The sequence below is a fragment of the Abramis brama genome (assembly GCF_963993115.1).
Source record: "Abramis brama genome assembly, chromosome: 5".
NCBI classification, from domain to species: domain Eukaryota; kingdom Metazoa; phylum Chordata; class Actinopteri; order Cypriniformes; family Leuciscidae; genus Abramis; species Abramis brama.
The window spans coordinates 43,077,791-43,097,568 of NC_139967.1; the positions used below are offsets into that span (position 1 = coordinate 43,077,791).

Sequence of the window (19,778 nt, forward strand, 5' to 3'; positions counted from 1 at the left end):
TATATATATATGTGTGTGTGTGTGTGTATTTAAAATACTCAATTTAAAATTGCATTTATGTTCTATTAAAATAATATATTGTATATGATTACATGAGATGCATCTGATATTGTATTTTTGTATTATATCAAAATAGTATGCGTTTTTATTTCATTAGAAAATAAAACAATTTCCATTTAAAATACTCAATATGCTGCCTGTCTATTGGTATATAGTAGGTATTGCACACATGTCTAACAAAACAGAAACATACAGACATGAGAAAAAAAAAACTTTATGAACAAAAGGTACCTAAAACATTTATATAAAATGAATATTTATTATTAATGATTATCAATGTATTATTATTTTACAAAACAAACTTGTTTATACAAATGTATAAATGCATTGTTTAGCACCCTGTCCTTTCTTAATTTCCTCCATCCACTGCCCCCCAGTCTTCCCAGAGGCCTTTGCACAAAAAATGGACACCCCGGAACTGGCTGTGGCCAAACTCTTTAGTTTTTGGGTGTCCACATTTTTGGCAAAGGTACTGTTCTGGGTTTTGTCTTTTCTTACGAATCAACCCTTGTGCTGCGGCTGCCTCCGTCTGCTTTTTATGCCGCCAAGCTGTTGTCTTAGGCAACTTCTGGTCAGCAGGTGTTGGTACAACAGCAGCGAGTGCATGTGCAGCAGCAGGTGGTTCATGTGTGTGTTCTGGAGGAGGAGGAAGAGGAGAATGATGAGGAGGAAGAGGAGGAGGAGGATGGCCTTGAACATGCTGTCTTGCCAGTCCAGATGTATCCTCATTGATGGCGAACACAAAGGCTGAGTGCACATGCTGGACTGGTTGTTCAAATTTTGACAGCATGGGTGGTAAGTGTTCAGAGGCCACCAAGGGAGCAGAAAACGGCTGGACGTTGTGCTGCAGGACCTCCTTCTCCGGTCTCTTCTTTCTGGCATTATGCCTACGTACAGAAAATACAACAATTAGCATATGTAGGTAGAGATGGGTGGAATGTGCAAATAGACAAAAATAAACAATTTATTCCTGAACCTACCACTAGAAGAGTGTGAGCTGGTTCAAGTCAAAAAGCTTCAATTTAGTCCGGGCCATGATTCCAGGGCTGTCCAGGACTACATCCCTAATCATCCTATAGGCCCGGAGTATGGCAGCCCACCGGTTCATCCTGACCCTGGCGATAGTCTGACCAGCAGGGTAAATGCGGCCTCAACCAGACGACTCGCATTGGGCCACTGAGCTGGCCCACTGCCTTCACCAAGGAAGCATCTGGGAAGTGAGAAAGGGAGAAAGCAGTATTAATCTGATTATTTGAAGAATATGGGACAAACAACTGAATAACACTGTACCGGTAATGTTGTGAGATACAACTAATTGTGTATATTGTTAATCAACTAAATAGACAGCTCCAATTATTTATTTTTTCTCTTGACTTTATTTTTTATCTAAGTAACTTAAAGTGCAAAGAAAAGACATAATCTGCAAGAAAACTATTTCATGAAATACTGTCTTGAAACATACGAATGCTCCAAAGAAATGGGTAAATTTGGAAACGTACCGCTTCAGACTTGCGATGCCTGGGGTCACACTGGTTGCAGAGTGGCTGACCTTAAACCTGCCCTTCAGCACTCGGTCACGGTGGCGAGGCGGGTAGATGAGAGGGCCCTTGTCATGCTCTGATAGGCTGTCCCACAGAGCGACAATCTCATCTACCTTGTCCTGTGTGGCAAACCCTGATGGCGCAGGTCAACCAGACTGTTGGCCAGCTTGATGACATGCTGATATCCAGCTTGGCCATCTGGTCCCACACTCTCCACCTGGGCATCAAAAGAAATTATTACACATCTATATTATCACAGTCATATTCTCCAATATCAAAGTAACATAATATTTCATGTCCATAAGGTTATTTATTTGGTATGTAGCAGTGAAATATGCAAAATAATCTACAGCTAGCCATTCATTATTAAAAAAATAACCCCCTAAATGAAATATCAAAATGATCACCCCATACAACCTCATTGTTGATTGCTAATGGGTATTTATTTACCTGGCTCTGAGTGACTGTCTCTTTGCTGGACCTCTCTCGTATGATGACAGACCAGGAGGTTGTAGAGCCGCCGTCTGTTGGTGAATGGGCTGCAGGGCGTTGCATCTGGGGTGTCAGGATCGGCAAAGTCTTCCTCAAGAGCTCTATTTGTGCTCAATGTGTGTAATGCAGATGTTTTAACACCACATGGGTGAAATACAGCTGCTACCCATAAGTAGCATGACCACAATACCTGTGTATTCGCCCGGGCTGGTATAGTCCTGAACCATCCTGAAGCCCAGAAGCTGTTCGCTCAGGACGTTCAGGTACTGCTGCATCTGGCCGCCGTAGCAGATGTTTTCCCTGCTGCCACCTTCAACAGCAGCGACTCCACGTGCTTCGTTCCACTGCACCAGCCCTTCGAGCAGGTCACTTGAAAGTGCAAGGCACTTGCACTTGTACCTAAAAACAAAGGCAGAAGTGATCACCAAGAAAAACACTGAGTGTGCACACACAAACAATTATTTTTACACATTATTTTTGTGTAATGCAAACCTGGTACGAAGCGATTCAGGTGCAGGTGGAACGACTCCAGGGACGTTGTGCCACGTGCACAGCGGTACAAAGGCAGAATGAACCCTCCCTTGGTCACCTCTCCTACCTTCCTGTACAGCTGTACAGCTGGCGGGTCCTGGATGCACTTTATGTGGTGCTGCTGGGTAAGCCAGATGTCCTGCATCCTCTCCTGGTCCAAAACCCTGAAAAAAAAAAGAATATACATGCATAATACATATTGAAACAAAATAAAAATAATTATCTCTACTGATGAGACAAAAGTACACTTCTGGTGTGAAAAGTGCACCTCAGAATCCGCTGACACCAGCCTTTGAGCGGCCTTCTGCTGCAAGCGAGGTGAACGGACTGGCGTTGAGGTTGTTGGCAGAACTGTGAATAACACATAATTTTAATCACTAAATTTGTAATAATCATCAAAATTAATAAATCTCAGTTTGAAGACGGTTATGGTTACACAATACCATATGATGCAAGTACATTTATTTGTGATCACAAGTTCAGCTGAGCATGAATTTATTTTTTCACCACACAAGACTCACCCTGTGGCTCCACCTCCATCTTCACCTGTTGGCTCTAAAAGGCAGAAAATTGACACTCTTATTCAGAATTACATTAGAACATGCATAGAATCAACCCAGGAATAAATGGATCTAAAAACTCACTGTGCACTGTGGCTGACTGGGAATGGGAGTTTTGGGTGGGAGGAGGAGAAGCCAGACGTGAAGGGTGAGGGACAACAGGCTAGGATGCAGAAGATGGCTTTTCTTTTTCTGCTGGTCCCTCCGCAGGATGCATTTATTCAGGGCATCCATCTTGCTGCCTGCCTGGGTGTCCTTGCTCCTGATGAATCTCACATAGCTGCATAAGAAACGTATACAATGAAATAATAGAAAGATAATAAAATGTGTACAAAAAAAGGCATAAGAAAGCATCAAAATATATTACCTTTTCCTCTCACTGTCCTTATCAGGTGGACCCTGTGTGCATCCTGTGTGTGACCCTTAGCTCCTTGTAGGTAACATGCCCTCTCTCTGCCTGCGCACTTTGATGGCTTCTACGACTTTCTTGAATCTGCAGGCATCCTGGAGAAAGACAATCCTTGTTGGCCTTATGAGGGCACCTCTGTCCAGTTTGCCAGCCTCGTGCTTCCACTGATGCCCAGACAGGACCATAAGGGAGTAGCCAAGGTCATTCGCCAGCATCCACTTGAAGGTTTTCCCCCTGTAGCCTACTGACCAAACTGGATGGTACTTTAACTTGTCACCAGCAAGTCATCAAAAGGAATTCCCTCCACCTTGGATAACCCTGACCTTGGCCTTCGCCAACACAGCTTACTGGCGTCGATGAAAATCATGAATGAAACTACTTTTTACTGAATTATATGTTAGGCGGGTCAAACGTCATCACAACTTTACGAACGGCTCGGCATTACCCCAATTTTTTTTTTTCGCTTCTGCATGCAGTAACCTACACATAGGCAAGGTAAAATGCTTATAATATGCCTCTTTGAAAAACAATACACGAGAAAGAAAAATATGCTGACTTTAACGTGCTGCAAAATTGCAGCGTTAAAAAAAATAAGCTTGTGTTTTATTTTGTTTTGTTAACGCAATCGTCGGATCAAAACAGCAAGAGAGAGTTTTATTTCGGGGGGGATTAGCGTGAATGGCGTCCGAGTCGAAGGTGGCCATGGGAGCAACGAGCGCCTCTGAAACAATTCTCCGAGAGCCAACGGGGCGAGGGGTGCCGGGCGCGAAACGATTCCTCCGGAAGCCAATCCGAGCGCGGGGCCTGAAACAGTTCGTGGGCCGGCCAATGCGGCAAGGGGAGCCGAGGCGGAGCGCGGTGAAACAATTCGTCCGGCGGCCAATCTGAGAGCGGAGACGGATGAAACAAATTGCAACAATTCCCCTAAGATAAACAAAAACTCAACAACTGTAGGCCATATAATCAATGGTCTCACAGTTTTGAACACTGCATACCCAACAGAGAAACTATTAAGTCCCGACCCAGAATAACCTCGAAAATAAAACAGGGGAAAATAACAAAAGAGTGAACAGATGGAAGGATTGAATGTTCCACCCAGCTGGTTTAACATCTTCCTAACAAAATTAGACAAGCCTCCATATAGGCTACAACACAGGCTCAAGGAAGCAAACACTGGATTTGTCAATCAAAATAAGATTTATTGAATTATAAAAGAATATGGTGGTGGTAAGTGCTGAGAGAGAGAATAAGAATGTGTCCTGGATTTAAAATGCTTCCCTCCAGGTGACACAAATCAACAAGTTGATTGCAGGTGAGTTAGTTAACACCAACAAATCACAGGTTAGAATTGGTAATGCTGATAACCAGAACAAAGAAAGCAGAAGGACACTGGGTGCTGCTTCTCAATATCCCTTCTCATTAAAGAGCCCGTTGCTCTGCCAACCACAGTTCCACACTTTTGCCTTCGTGCACACTGCAAAAGGCTTTTCCAGAATACCGTGAATGTCCATATTCCTTCGTTTTGGGCGTGCACTTTTTCAGTCTTTTCTGCGGCAGGCCTAGGGAAATCGCCTCTTCCTTTTTCTTTCTCCTCCAGGCCGTTGTCCTGGGCACATCAGCCACATTGTCTGCAGCTGCAATTCTTCTCTTCTCAGACAGCCATTGCGATACTGTCTTGCCAGAAGAAGTGGCACAGAAGCTTTGCCCACGGAAGGAGCTGTGCCCAAACTCCAATCGCTTAGGCTTCCCACACAGACTGCAAGGAAACACTGTTGGATCCTTTCTCCGGGCGGTGGCTCTGTCCTGCTTTAAGGCCTTGAGGTCTTCTTCAGCCCTCTTCTTCCTCCTCCAGGCTGTGGCCCTCGGCACCCGTTTAAGGGCCACCTCAGCCACAGCTGATGGAGGAGGGAGCACAGCCAGCGACGCGCATGAAGGAACTGTAAAAGACAAATAAAAAAAAAAAAGTTATTTTAGACAATGGTTGTATTTGATATGAATTCATTGTTTTACATTTATAGCTTAAAGATCTTACCTGACACTTTCACAGTTTTCATTTGTGGAGGCCACTGCTGGCTCGTGGATGGGGAGGCTGGAGGAGATGACGGTTTCTCCAGGCCTTTCCGGAACAGCCTCCTCCTCTCTTTTTCCTCTGAAGATATTACAGGAGGCCAATGAGGTTTGGAAAACTTTTCACTTTTTTTTTTAAGGCTTCTGCCTTGCTGACACGCTGTAAAGTGTTAGCGAAGTCTGACTCCAACCTCCGTCGAAGTTTCTCCCTCCGTTCCCTCTCTTGTCTGGGGAGGACTGGAGGCCATCCTTGTTTCCTAGGCATTTTTTTCAAGATTAGTGATGCTCACTCAAGACACTGAATCAAACTGGTCAACATATCACACAGTGGGGCCACAACATTTATACTCGGGTGAATGGGTGGGGCCCAGGTGCGCAGGGGGCCGCAAGGGGGCCTACAGAGAAGATTGGCGCGGATACATGTTAATGGAACCATACCAATGTTCTCTGTTGGCCCCCCTGCGCCCAACCCATTCACCGATTATAAATGTTGTGGCCGATCCTCCTCTGCTCAAATAATTGTTAATCGCCTTCAAGAAGAAAAAAAAGTCACAGAGCTACTTTAAATTGAGAAGAAATAAGTAAAAAAAACAACAACAAAAAAACAAAACAATGTACTTTAGATAAATTGTTTCGCTCTTCAAAAACCCACAGAAAACTGCAGGGATATCATATTGGTGAGCAATCATGTCTGGTCACATCTCTTATCGTATCGCGTTCCTGCTTAACATTTTCTAATCCCCATCTATATTCTGAGGTGTACTGGGCACAAGGCGACTTTAAAAACAAAAACTCAACAACTGTAGGCCATATAATCAATGGTCACACAGTTTTTGAACACTGCATACCCAACAGAGAAACTAATCTTATTTATTCAATCAAAATAAGATTTATTGAATTATAAAAGAATATGGTGGTGGTAAGTGCTGAGAGAGAGAATAAGAATCTGTCCTGGATTTAAAATGCTTCCCTCCAGGTGACACAAATCAACAAGTTGATTGCAGGTGAGTTAGTTAACACCAACAAATCACAGGTTAGAATTGGTAATGCTGATAACCAGAACAAAGAAAGCAGAAGGACACTGGGTGCTGCTTCTCAATATCCCTTCTATAGCCTACTCTTTGGCGCGGGTTCGAATCACGGCCGAAGCAGAAATGTTAAAATCTTATATTTATATCGTGTTAAACATTACGTTATATTTATATCGTGCCTATTTTATATGTCGGTGTATAAATAAAAGTTACACGCCGTGTATAATTTGTTTCACCTTTTTCTTCAGTAAAATAAATATCAATTAAAGATTTATACTATGCCTATTTTATATGTCAATGTATAAATAAAAGTTACATGCTGTGTATTATTTGTTTCACCTTTTTCTTCAATAAAATGATCAATTAAATATCTGTTGTTGTTGTTGATGATGATGTATAGATGCAGAAAACACCAAACGCAGCAGCAGTAGGCTACAGTGTGAAATAGATTATTTATTTTAAACTACAATACAATGCAATGCAATAAAACATGATAATAAAAATAATATTAAAGCATCAGAGCAGACACATGGCATAACTGTTCTGTGCAGAGATGCAGAACAGTGGGACAAGGCTTTATTCCTCTTTTTTAAACCACATCAATCACAGCAGACAGACACATAGTATAAGAGCTCAGTACAGACATGCATGGATACATAACGCAGCGACATTACAGTGTGAAGTACCTGTGTCATACAAGGCTTTTTTATTTAACCACGTGGACGTAACTCCAAAGACAGAGACCACATTAATGAACATACCCACGTGTCCAAAAGGCCTATATAACTTGTCAGCGCATAAAATCAGAACAGCACAAAGGCATGACAATGTGTTATACAGGTGTGAATGGGACAGACAATGTTTTTTTCTTAAACCATATGATAGGCAGCAGACACACAGTATAGGCCTACATAACTTGTCAGTGCAAAGAATCAGAATGGTACAAAGGCATGACAATGTTACACAGGTGTGAATGGGATACACAATTTTTTTTCAAGCATAGCATCACTATGCTGTAGAAGAGTTGTGGCAGGTGTGGACCGGTGTTTGTAGAAAGCCAGAAGAGAGCCACACACAGACACACCGACAGTGTTCAGACAGCTACTTACTTGTAGGTGAGGATTGCCGGGAAGAGGGCGCGATGCCCCTCTCCCAGCTGACCCACGACATCCTGCGACCAGGCAGCTACCTTCCTCTTACACCGACAGCACTCCAGGTACTCGGTGGCCATCAAGTACCAGCCGTCGATGTCCAGGACCCTCCGGATGGTCCTGTAGAGCCCACACTTCGTGAGGGCCCTATTACAGCACGTCGGCCGGACGCCCCACAGACGCAGGGGCGTCCAGAGGAACAGCCGACACGCGAAGAAGGCAGCCGGTGAGGCGGGTGGCTGAGTGTAACTCGGCCGGGGCTGAGGGGGGTCCCACCACAGCTTGAGGTCTGTGGTGAGTTTGGTCCTCCCCTCGCTGTCTGTCTTAAACAGCGCCCGGCCGATCCACTCCTGCTCTTCCCCGGTGAGAGCTGTCCGCCAGCTCTCAGGCAACCGGGACTGTGAGGGAAAAAACAACACAAACAAACACACTGTAAGGAGGCTGAGAGGAGGTGCTACATGCAGTTTGACAGTCAACTCCACTGAGTTGTGCGTCCATGAGTACGGGCACGTGTGTGTGTGTGTTTGTACCTCAGCCGAAGCAGGAGTGGGCGTTGCGGGCTGCTCCACCTTCCTCTTCCTCTTCGCCGGCGCTGGTGCCAGGGTGGCCTCCCCAGATGGCATCTCCTCCACGGAGACGCGACGGGGCTCCTCCCTGGTCAACGCCGGAGCCCGAGCCGGAACCGCGAGCGTAGGTGGAGCAGCCGCAACTCGAGGTGGTGGTGGTGGTGGGGGTGGGGGAGGGATGGAGGACAATGCCGGAGGAGGTGGAGATGGAGGCCTCACCACCAGCGGGAGCGGGAGAGTCTGAAGGACCTGTACGTGAGCTTCAGAGACTTTCACACACAACAAAATGGCATCAGCACAATGATAGTCATGGGGCAACACACAGGCAGGCAAGACTAAGTGAGTCTGAGTGTTGATGACGTGCAGCATGCCAGTGATTAGATGACGTGCAGCATGCCAGTGATAGGGCAGATGGTTTGGTGCTACAAGGTGAATGTTAAGAGATGCAGCAGGGCCAAGGGAAGTAGACATGTGAAGGTGTTTAATCAAATCTACATTACCACTACGTTAGTGAGGATGGCACATCTACCACCGACAAAGACGGCTACATTACCTGCCAAACCTACCTTTGTCCTTCAAGCATCAGCTGTAGTGACCAGTAAATTAAACCATTACAGTTAATGCAAAAATACTGACAGAAGAATATATATTGAAGGCAAATGTTACAGTGTGACACGTCCATTGTGGTGGCAGTAGCTAAGTCAGTGGCCATCTGGACCAGTTCCTCGTCCGTCACCTCTGTGGTGGGGGGCGGCGGAACCGAGGGGCGCTGGTCTCTGACGGATGTAGACACCGCTGTGGGGGGGGGTGATGGTTAGTTAATCCTGTACACTGAACCTCTGTTGTGTTAAAGAGAAAGAAAGAGATCTACCTGGAACTGCAGGCCGTGCTGGTGTGGTCATCAGCTTCCTGACCTTGGCCTGCAGCTCACCTGGGGCCATTGGACGCCTTCCCAGTAGGGCCGAGAACATGGGAGCGATCGGCTTGCGGGGCGGCAGCGCGGTGGAAGCAGCGGCCTTGCTGGGGCCACTGCTGGTGGTGGTGCTGCTGCTGGTGGGAGGTGGGGGGGTAGCAGCCGCCTCTGCCGACCGCTCCTTGTCTCGGCCCAGGATGTACTTCCTGGCGGCGTCCATCGAGGTCCCAGGCTGCGGTGATTTCCGCCGTAGCCACTTGACAAAGCTGCAAGACAATGATCAAAGATTAACACGCATATCAACAAGTCACATCACCCTGTCAACAGTCCACTGCCCTTCACCACAACAGGACTTACGTCTGGTGCTTCTTCTCCGTGGAGTCGTACAGGTCCTTCAGGGTGGCCTCCTTGTAGTCCCCAAAGCCAACAAGCGCCTCGCCCTCACACCCGGGCTGAGTGGCGCGAGCCCGGGCCTCCTCGTGCACCCGGTGGTACCTCAGCTGCTCCGCAAAAGCAGGGTGGGCGCACGAGTACCGGGCGAGTGCGTCCTTGTTGGCCATAAGGGGGCTGTCGGAGGCACTTTTCTCCCGCTCCCGCTGGTGGCTGGCAACCAACTGCGTGGTGTAGCCCACGTCGTTCTCCAGGAGCCAGCGGAACGTTTGACCCTGGTACTTCCCAAACTGGATGCTGTGGCAGCCCAGCACCACCATGGGGTTCCCAGGGTCACCGCCCTTGGAGACGACGTGGGCTTGGGCCTCCTTCTCCACCTCCTCCGGCTTCTTGGCCCTCGCAGCAGCGGCGGTCCCGCGTGGCCCCTTAGCGGCGATGAAGGCCACCGCCTCATCAGAGGCCCGCAGGAGAAGCTGCTGCGAGGGCGTCATTTTAAAGTTAGCAAAATCCATTTCTACAATGACAAGAAATGACACAGCACAGCATTAAATGAGCATTACAGGTTAAACTACATGTTAATTGCCATATTACAGGAATATCACACATAAGATTAATGATATACTAGTACTACACATTCACTATTGAAATATTAACGTTAACAAATTAACATAACGTGACACAACAGGTAAATAATGACCCCAGGGTTAGCCCCCTATGCACTGGCAGCCATTAAACAAACAGGCTTATTGTTAATGCATAAAACATACACTTAAACTTTATATGTTGATGTCACGTGGTGATATTATAATCTTAAGGGTCTAAAGATACTAACTGTATGGTCTTTTCATAATTTAATTTTCTTTTCAGAGATCGTCACATGTTGTCCCATTAATTTCCAATGCAATGCAATGCATTACATTACATTACATGCTAGCGATCTCTCAAAATGTATTTAATCAGACTACGTGGTTATCTTCCTTAGACCCTGTAGATGTAGTTACTACAGTTTGGAGTCGAAATTCGAAGTGTATGGTTTACTTTAAATGTGTAAACAGGACGCCTGACGTTGACGTTCACGTTAATTAACTAACGTAACGTTATCTTTTAAATATCAAAACCAGCGATTGACGGCAAGATGTAATAATACATCGACAAATTCCATGTCAGTACATTGTAAAAGTACTCTGGGAAGACAATGTTATATCAGTACATTCGTAATATTCTATTTATTTTTGTTTTACTCAGTCACTCGGTGACTCGGTCTCCGTCAGGTACGGTTTGTTTATGGTTGCTATGACAAACGCTCGATAATCCGAGCTGCTGATTGGCCCAAAACGCTCGATAATTCGAGCTGCTGATTGGCCCAAAACGCTCGATAAACGCTCGATAATCCGAGCTGCTGATTGGCCCAAAGCTGAAAACGCTCGATAAACGCTCGATTTTCCGAGCTGCTGATTGGCCCAAATCTGAAAACGCTCGATAAACGCTCGATTTTCCGAGCTGCTGATTGGCTGGCATCCAGAGACCATTGCTGGGCAGAGAGCGCAAGGATGACACGCAAATTCGTGAAGCGTTCCTCATTTTTATTCATTATTAGTTATTAATTATGAAATTACTGTAATTATTCATATTGTACACTGTATCAAGTGAAAAAAGCAGTGTTTAAGCGTGCAGTACGCAGCCTTGACGCTAGAGCGCAGCATCGCACTGCAGTCTGGCGCTAGAGCGTCTCACTGGAATTTACTGCATTTACATCTTTAACAGAGCAAAAACATTTAGTTTCCAAACATAACAATTTCGTAAGTATTTGTAATGATTGCATTTACCATCCTAATGTTTCCTCAGCCGACTTAATCAACCGTATCTTAATCTGACAGTTTTCGCATATAAGTTAATGATCATTCTGAATCTTCGTTGCCTTTTACACAAACTAGTAATCAAATATGATTATAGACTAAAAGCTAATGTATAAAGTAATTGAAATTCACTTACCATGTGTTGTTTTAGCTGGCTTGGCTGACAAATTTGCGTTGTTTTCCTTGGCTTGTTTTTCTTTACCTGAAAACAGAGCGAAAACGAGAATTATATACACTGACTAAAGTGTATTTTAATTTTCACTCGCCACAACCAAAACTCAACTAACGGTGTTACTAAATAAATGTCTTTACATAAATGTATTTCTTGCTTCGTAATTGAGAGCAATTGCAGGACAAACGCTTTTCGCCGCATTCAGGACTAAAACTTTCTCCTGTCGACAGTCGAGCATCATCAAACTGTAAAGAAACATCATAAAAGTCGATGTTCAAAACAATTATGCTAGAGTTGAGACTGAAAGGTTGTCTAACTTGTTGTGTATCGCTAAACTAAACTGAAGTAGTTATATAATCAATAAGAAAGACAACCGGGAAGGAAAGAGAATTAGATGCCATGTATATAAAGCACAGAAAGACTTAATAAAACATTCTTGACATTATCATATGAAAAAAGAATGCAACCAGTGTTTTAGAAGTAGCTATATCACCGCCTGAGACTTTCTCCTGTCAGTGAGTCAGTCTCGCATTCTCACTGGCTCACAGCAGATGTCACACCTTCAACTTGGGTAACAGGAAGAGATGGTCTGCTTCCAAGCAAAGAAAACGTTGCAAGTATTCGCAATTCTTTTAAGATCTTAAACGAAAGAACCAAGAACCAGAAAGGCCGTAACCATGTCTTGAACATTGGGGTAACATTGGGTAACAATTCAAAATTCATTAAAAATAAACATTATATGCATATATACTTTTGAGTTGAAAAATATTTGTAAAACTATCTAGTAGCATCTTTCCCAAGTACGCTCATGATTTAAAATATTTGTAAAACTATCTATAGCATCTTTCCCACATACGCTCATGATTTAAAATATTTGTAAATAATATTTATGTTTTATGACATGCATACATTCACATTTGTATGTCTAATGTCAAAAACACAAAATGTTTCTGGTCTCGACACTTTATTATTAATTACATGAATCATGTAAAAGATAGCATATTTTCAATTCAAAACAACAAAATTTGTATAAAACAAACAAACATTGCATTACTGGATATAACTGTCAGTCGTTTAACATTTCTATTGTAAAACAGATGTCAAATATTAAATGTTTAGCAACTTATCTTACCACACACTCTTCCACCGTTAAAACTAAACCGTTTCGTTGGATTTGCACTGGTCCTCTGTGAACAGCAAGACCCTCCTGACGAGCGCTGTTACACCGCTGAGGCCGACCAGCCTGAAAATGCCTTGGTAAAGCAAGAGTTTACAGATGTTATGAGATGTAAATAGTAACCACTTTATGGAAGATGATCAGATATTTCTTTTCATTTTATTAATTTGTGTTTACGCCGCTCAAATGGTTCTCTGCAAGGCCCCCAATGATCCACCGGTCGGCAGTGGCCTCCGAAGCTTAAATGGTTAGTTCACCTAAAACTGAAAATTCTGTCATGTCGTTCCCAACCCATAAGACTTTCGTTCATCTTCGGAACACAAATGAAGATCTTTTTGATGAAATCTGAGAGCTTTCTGTCCCTTTTCCGAAGATGAACAAAATTCTTACGAGTTAGGAATGAGGGTGAGTAATTGATGACAGAAACTGTCAGGTAAGATTTCTAAACAAATGTCTAAAATAATTGTTTTTTTACTTTGTCTTTTACAGGTCCTCCATGTGCATCGCTGGCTGTGCTCCCTCCTCCATCTGCTGTGGCTGATGTAGCCCTTAAACAGGTGCCAAGGGTCACGGCCTGGAGAAGAAGGAAGAGAGCTGAAGAGGGCAAAAAGGTCCTGATGCACAACAAAGCCATTGCGCAGATCCAAAAGGATATCCCTGCAGACACTGGACAGAGTTTCTTCCAAGGAAAAGGTTTCTGTGCCACTTCAGTGCTGGAACGTAAAATGTTGTTAAAAAAAACAACAACAACATTACACTACTTGATATTACCATTAAGAAAATGTTTCTAAATGGCTGTCTGAGCAGAAGAGGCAACTAATATGAACAGGCAAACGGGAACAGAGCAAACAGAAAACGACACTAAAACAGAACATGCATGTTACATTATGAGGGTGAAACTGTGGAACTTTGTCTGGCAGAGCAACGGGCTCTTGCTCCCAATAAATAAATGTCTTTAAAATGTTGTTGTCTTAAAGGGGACATATCATGAAAATCTGACTTTTAAGTGCTATAATCGGGTCGCCGGTGCATCTACCATCCCAGAAAACGTGAAAAGTGACAACCCAGTAACTTTGTTTTGTTAAGCCTTTCTCTGCAAGCATGTCAAAAAATAGGCCGATCAGATTTCACTCCCCTTCTGACGTAGGAAGGGGATCTTATTATAATATTACCGCCCCTTAATCTGCACGTTTCCACCCACGGCGCTGCCATTTGGTTTTCACAAGCGACAACGAGAAGGGTGTAACTGCAGCCTTGAGATCTCCAAAATAGGGTGTGGCTATACCATTGGCAGGTATAGGCACATGACACATGCGCGATTTTTTCCACCAATCCAGGTCAGCGCAAACTCCGCCCCACAGCCGATTCTACAGTGCTGATTTCCTACACAATGCTATGCTACAACAAATTCTAACCCCTAAACCTGCCATACACCTGCAGACCCTAACCTTAACCAGTGAACTCCATTCCGAATACCACTGGTCCATGAGCTCTGTGACAAAAGCCAGAGCCAATGGTTAAAGTCTCTGCGTGTGGAGACCCCGCCCCATTTCGGAGGTTCTGCCCACTTTTCGAGTTCACGCCCCATTTTGGAGATTTCCGGTTGCGGTTATACTTACTTGGAGACAACGGTGCAACCAGTTCTAACGCAATGGCAAAAGTTGGAGCAAAGAATGCAAACTGTTGTGTCGTTGGCACAGAACACTATTTGACCAAAAAATGTCACAGCTGTCTTATAAAGACATCAGGGAACAGTCAAGGTAAACATGACAGTACATGCAAGTCGATGAGATAAATCAATGTAACTCCACAACAACCACATAAATGCATCCACTAACCATTCAGAAACGTCCAGGTGCGTCTAAAAGATGCAACCTCTTCCTCTCTCCGGAAGGCTGCACTCCGCTACTGGTTATTTCTGAGATTTTGGATGAGTGAGATTCACATGTTTTGTTATTGCCAGAGTACCCGAAGCTTGTGTAAAGTATCAGCCTTATTCTGAACGGGGGAGAGGAGCAGCAGCTCATTTGCATTTAAATTTGCACACAAAAACGGTTTGTTTTCATTTACACCCAAAAGAGACACATTCTGGGGACACCAAAGATTTATATTATATCTTGTGTAAAGGGGCATGATTGTTATACTGTCTAGTTTCTACTGTTTATACATTTTCTGTTAAAGCCACACTAAGTAGAAATTGTGTTTTTGTCAAACAGCGACCCCTAGAGTCGCTGTGGAATACTTGCACTGTCGTAAATATATTATATTATAACGTTTTTACATGATTGCAGCTAAATCACAAGTAAATAGTCTATAGTCTAGGCCTACTGTATAATTTAATTTGTGTTGTTTTTATTGGAATGTAAACATTACAAAATGCCAGATAACATCAATTAAGTTAAATGTACGTCGCATTATTTCATAACATTGGCCGTTATGTCATTAGACATGATTATTGCAATTTATCATAATAGTTTGCAAATTGTGCTCGTTTACACTATTTACAACCTCTACGTTAGGCTTATTTATGTCCTGATAATTATGTGAGATATTGAAAGCTGTTCTCATGATAATCGCAGGAATCAACGTCAACAGCGTCGTCTGATATCCCTCAGGACTACGTGATAAATACACCTCACAACACCTGAGTTCAGCTGGCAAACTAATTCGTGAGGCATAGTTATCTGATTTATCAAAACGATTCCATTTACACCTGGGGCCCGTTTCAATAAGGAGGTTCAACCAACTCTGAGTTAAAACTTGAACTCTGAGTTGACTTACCCTGAGATGGGAAACTCTGAGTTTTTGGTTTCAGAACAGCTGAAATTAGTTAGTTCAATCAACTCTGAGTTGACTGACTCTGAGTTAAGCGTGTGCACCACAACTATAAAAAGCCATTATCAATGGAGCACAGATATTATGAGTCACCATGGCAACAGCGCCAGACAAAAAGAGGTCTGCATATTTCTTCACATTTTAATTACTGTTATACAGTGATGGGTGTAATTAATTACCAAGTAATCGAAATACTGTAATTTAATTAAAGGGATTACTCTTAATTCTTCTGTAATTTAAAGTTAAATCTGATGTAATTGTATTAGACTATAGAACAATTCTGTATAGGCTATTTAACATACATTTTTAAAAGTTATATTTTTAATTTAACCTTCTCCCTCTACACACTTTGGTCAATTCAAGAATAATTCATGCAATTGTATATTGTTTATTTGAAAGCATTAAAAGTGCTGTTTGTCTCTCCTTGTATTGTTCAAGTGTTTAAGGTTGACATGGGATTTAGTAATTAGTAATAAGTAGACCAATAATTTCTAAAGATAGTCATTATTACATTAATCTAATTACACTGTTGAAGATGTCAGTTGTAGTTAGTAATACAAGTAACTTGCCCAACTGTTATAATATCAGAGGTGAAACTGGAAGAACAGTATGTTATTCAACCTAATTTTAATTTTCATGTAGGTGCAATCCTGCAGGCATTAAAAGAACATGGCAGCAGCTGAAAATTAAATATAAAAACATAATTCAGTCAAGTAAGGCTTGAGCATATCATGGGTGTAGGCTACCTGACTTTACAAACATGTGACATATGAAATAACTAAAGCATCCAGTGTCTAGCAGTGCAGCAGCATTTTTGGCTGAGGGAATTCCTGGACGGACTTCAGAGCCAGTCCCAAAGATCCAAGGGCCTTCATAAAATGTAAGAGGTTTACACATGTGTTATTTTTTATATAGGCTATTTTTGATATTTCCATTTATTTTAATTTGGGTTAGGATTTTTGTTGGTCCCAATAGATTCTGATGGTAATATCTGTCTTTTGGAGCCTCCTGTCCCAACAGAACCCCAGGCAGTCGTAAGTCGCCAACTCAATACACCAGAAATTATGACAAATAGTGCTATAAAGTGTCCTCGACCAAATGCTCATCACATGGGGATAAAGAGTTTCTGCTGCCAAAGAGAGGCCTAATGTTAATATTATGTGTCTACACATCAAACAATCTACACATTCAGATTTTTTCACATTTTTATGTGGAGTAGCCTATAGAATCTAAGTTTAAATCTAAGTATAAACAGGTATTCTTATCTCTATTAAAATTAGCTTATGATTTAGTCATCCTAGGTGTATATGACAAATACAATCGAATCGGAGTTATATAAAAAAATGTCCTGGCTCTTCCCAGCTTTAAAATGGCAGCGAATGGACGTTTCTGTTTTGAAGTCCATAAAAGTGCATCTATTCATCATAAAAGTGCTCCACATTGCTCCGGGGGGTTAAAGGTGCTCTAAGTGATGTTGGGTGACGTTACTTCTTGTAGACGTTTAAAGTATTGTCAAACAAAACGGAGGCAAGCTAGACCCTCCCTTCTCCTCATCCACGCACTAACTCCCCAAACCCCACCCCAAAATCCCTCTTGTCGGTTATTAGCTGGAATGTTTCGTGGTGCGGGTTAGCCCAGTTTGTTTTTCTTGCCGTTTGTGGAGCCTGGGGTGTCTGCAGAGACCGCATTTTTTTTACAGTGTGTTCAGGGGACAGACAGCTAGCGGATAGTGAGGAGATGTTTGCTGTATGTGACAAAAAATGTTTTGGCCTAACAAACGTGTGACATCGCTTAGAGCACCTTTAATAAAGGCCTTCTGAAGTGAAGCGATGCGTTTGTGTAAGAAAATATTCACAACAAGTTGTTGTTGTATTTATTTTGAAATGGCACAATTAATAGGATGAACTGAATCTGAGAAATGCATGACTAAATTGTAAAATTACCTTTACATCTGGCTCTCAAAGAAGCTACTTACCAGACAGAAAGTGTCCGCTGATTGACCTTGAACAGCTAAATCTTGGTCTGTCCCCTCAGGGCAGGGCAGTTCCCCACAGGCCTCAGTGTGGCCTGGTAGACTTGACAGGAATGGCAGCCCAGCAGTTTATTGAAATGCCAGTCTGTCAATCATGGCAGCAACAGTCATGCATGAACAGTCAGATTCAACATGAAGCAGATATGTAAAAAATAAAACAGGAATTTTCTGACTTTTGATCAACTCGATACTGTTATGTACACGGTGTCATGTTTATGACGGTAATAGACGGCAGGCCTATAAATCAATCTGGTGGAAATTAGGTTTGAACAGAATAAATTAATATGAAACAAAACACCCCCCTAAATTCTCCACGTGTCCTAGAGACTGCGGATATTAACACGATCATACCTGATATGACTTGAACACATTAATTCACACTAATAACAACAAATTAGGCCTAGTATATTGTGATACCTTTTTAAAAACGCAATGATCTCATCTCATCGCGAATGCGATTCGTGTATTTTCCTACTGCGCATCACGCTCTTCTTGAGTCAGAAATTAATTGAACTAAAGAATCGGTTCTTCGAATCGATCGATTGAATCAAAAAGAAACCGCTAAATCGGCTTACCTTGCTGGCTCAGGCTGATCTCTGTGACGTCTCTGCAAATGATTTTCCCAAATAATCAACAAACTTACGACGGGACACGCAGATAACTTGATAAACATGTAAACACTCATTTATAGCATGCATTTACATCGGATTCAATTCAGTGTTTTACATTTAGTGTCATGCTTTTGCACTTGCTAATTTTGCTTTACTTTACGATGTTCAGTTCATTTCAGATTAATTTTTGTTGTGTGTTATATCTTCAGACTGATAGATAATACCTACCATCCAGAAATTAATAGTTGTTTAATCTACAATTAATGTCCATTTAACACATTCACATTCTTGAGGTGATTGCAAATATCTCAAGTTTAGTTTTTAGCTTAGCCCGCAGCAATGCGCTCGTGAAACGTGAAGTTATATATTAAGAAATGTTTCCAAATTACTGAATTGTATTTCTCCACTGTACAACAGGGATCCCACTGAGTTGGTAATGGAGATGGGAAACCCCTCAGATCTGAGTGTCTCCAGGCTCGCCGAACCTGATGGATCTTCTCTGTGGGTCCCCCACACAGTGACCCTGAACTCCAGTGGGGTCATCTGTGGGCTTGTGGGATGCTTGTACTGCTTAAATGAGACAAATTGCTGAATTTGGCATAATCTGGGGGTGGATTTGGCAGAGTGTTTGAGATTTGCATATTAAGTAGCCTTGTGCTATTGTCATAGTATCATCAGAACATATTAATCTAAAAATATATACAAACTTTAAATTATATTGTTAAATAAGTGTATTAAATAAATGTAAATTGTAAACTGTAATTTTGAAATTAGACCAAATATTTGACATTGTGTATTTACATTTTACATTTATTGATTTTGCAGACGCTTTTATCCAAAGAGACTTACAAATGAGGAATAGGTTTTGAAAAGGCAAAAAACCACAAGAAGTGCTCAAAATACAGTTTCAGACATTGCTTAGAGTAGCATAAGCTAGGGAGGGATTAAAGGAAAGTGAAAGCATATAATTTTTATTATTATTATTTTGATGATGCAGTTAAGTGCTCACGGAAGAGATGAGTTTTCAGTTGTCTTTTGAATGTTGCCGGGGATTCTGCATTCCAGATGAAGTCAGGGGGATCATTCCACCAAGCAGGGAACAGTGAACGGAAATGTTCTGGAGAGTGATTTTGTGCCTCTCTGTGATGGTACCACCAGCCGTCGCTCATTTATTTGTTATTCATTTAAATACTCTATATTTGATATTGTGTATTTATATTACATTTCAATTTTATATTCAATACTTAAAATTTTATAAATATATTGCTTTAAAAATAAATGTATATATATATATATATATATATATATGTGTGTGTGTGTGTGTATTTAAAATACTCAATTTAAAATTGCATTTATGTTCTATTAAAATAATATATTGTATATG

The 19,778-nt window shown here is 42.2% G+C and overlaps 2 protein-coding genes across 2 annotated transcripts; both read right to left on the minus strand.

Moving 5' to 3' along the window:
• Window positions 1–1,691: 1,691 nt before the first annotated feature.
• Window positions 1,692–9,581, minus strand: LOC311083796 (uncharacterized protein). Its single transcript, XM_084115539.1, has 12 exons — window positions 9,280–9,581; window positions 8,373–9,203; window positions 7,801–8,240; window positions 6,009–6,055; window positions 5,852–5,917; window positions 5,626–5,742; window positions 5,092–5,530; window positions 3,269–3,464; window positions 3,146–3,179; window positions 2,893–2,975; window positions 2,052–2,788; window positions 1,692–1,818 (listed from the first exon to the last, which is right to left on the minus strand). The coding sequence occupies exons 2-11, from the start codon at window positions 8,877–8,879 to the stop codon at window positions 2,558–2,560; spliced, it is 2,160 nt and encodes a 719-aa protein (XP_083971665.1). The 5' UTR covers window positions 8,880–9,203; window positions 9,280–9,581; the 3' UTR covers window positions 1,692–1,818; window positions 2,052–2,557.
• Window positions 8,984–10,605, minus strand: LOC311083797 (uncharacterized protein; the record flags this gene model as incomplete). The annotated part of the gene is made up of 5 exons (XM_084115540.1): window positions 10,544–10,605; window positions 9,679–10,225; window positions 9,280–9,587; window positions 9,075–9,203; window positions 8,984–8,994 (listed from the first exon to the last, which is right to left on the minus strand). The coding sequence occupies exons 1-5, from the start codon at window positions 10,557–10,559 to the stop codon at window positions 8,984–8,986; spliced, it is 1,011 nt and encodes a 336-aa protein (XP_083971666.1). The 5' UTR covers window positions 10,560–10,605.
• Between the last annotated feature and the right edge of the window lie 9,173 nt (window positions 10,606–19,778).

What these genes read in the sequence shown, in the direction of transcription:
- LOC311083796 (XM_084115539.1), bottom strand. Translation starts at nt 8,879, where the DNA reads ATGTCTACTTCCCTTGGCCCTGCTGCATCTCTTAACATTCACCTTGTA. An exon ending in CCACTCCTGCTTCGGCTGAG is followed by an intron (nt 8,241 to 8,372) that starts GTACAAACACAC and finishes TTTCCCTCACAG; the next exon opens with TCCCGGTTGCCTGAGAGCTG. An exon ending in CCGGCAATCCTCACCTACAA is followed by an intron (nt 6,056 to 7,800) that starts GTAAGTAGCTGT and finishes TCTTCTCTGTAG; the next exon opens with GCCCCCTTGCGGCCCCCTGC.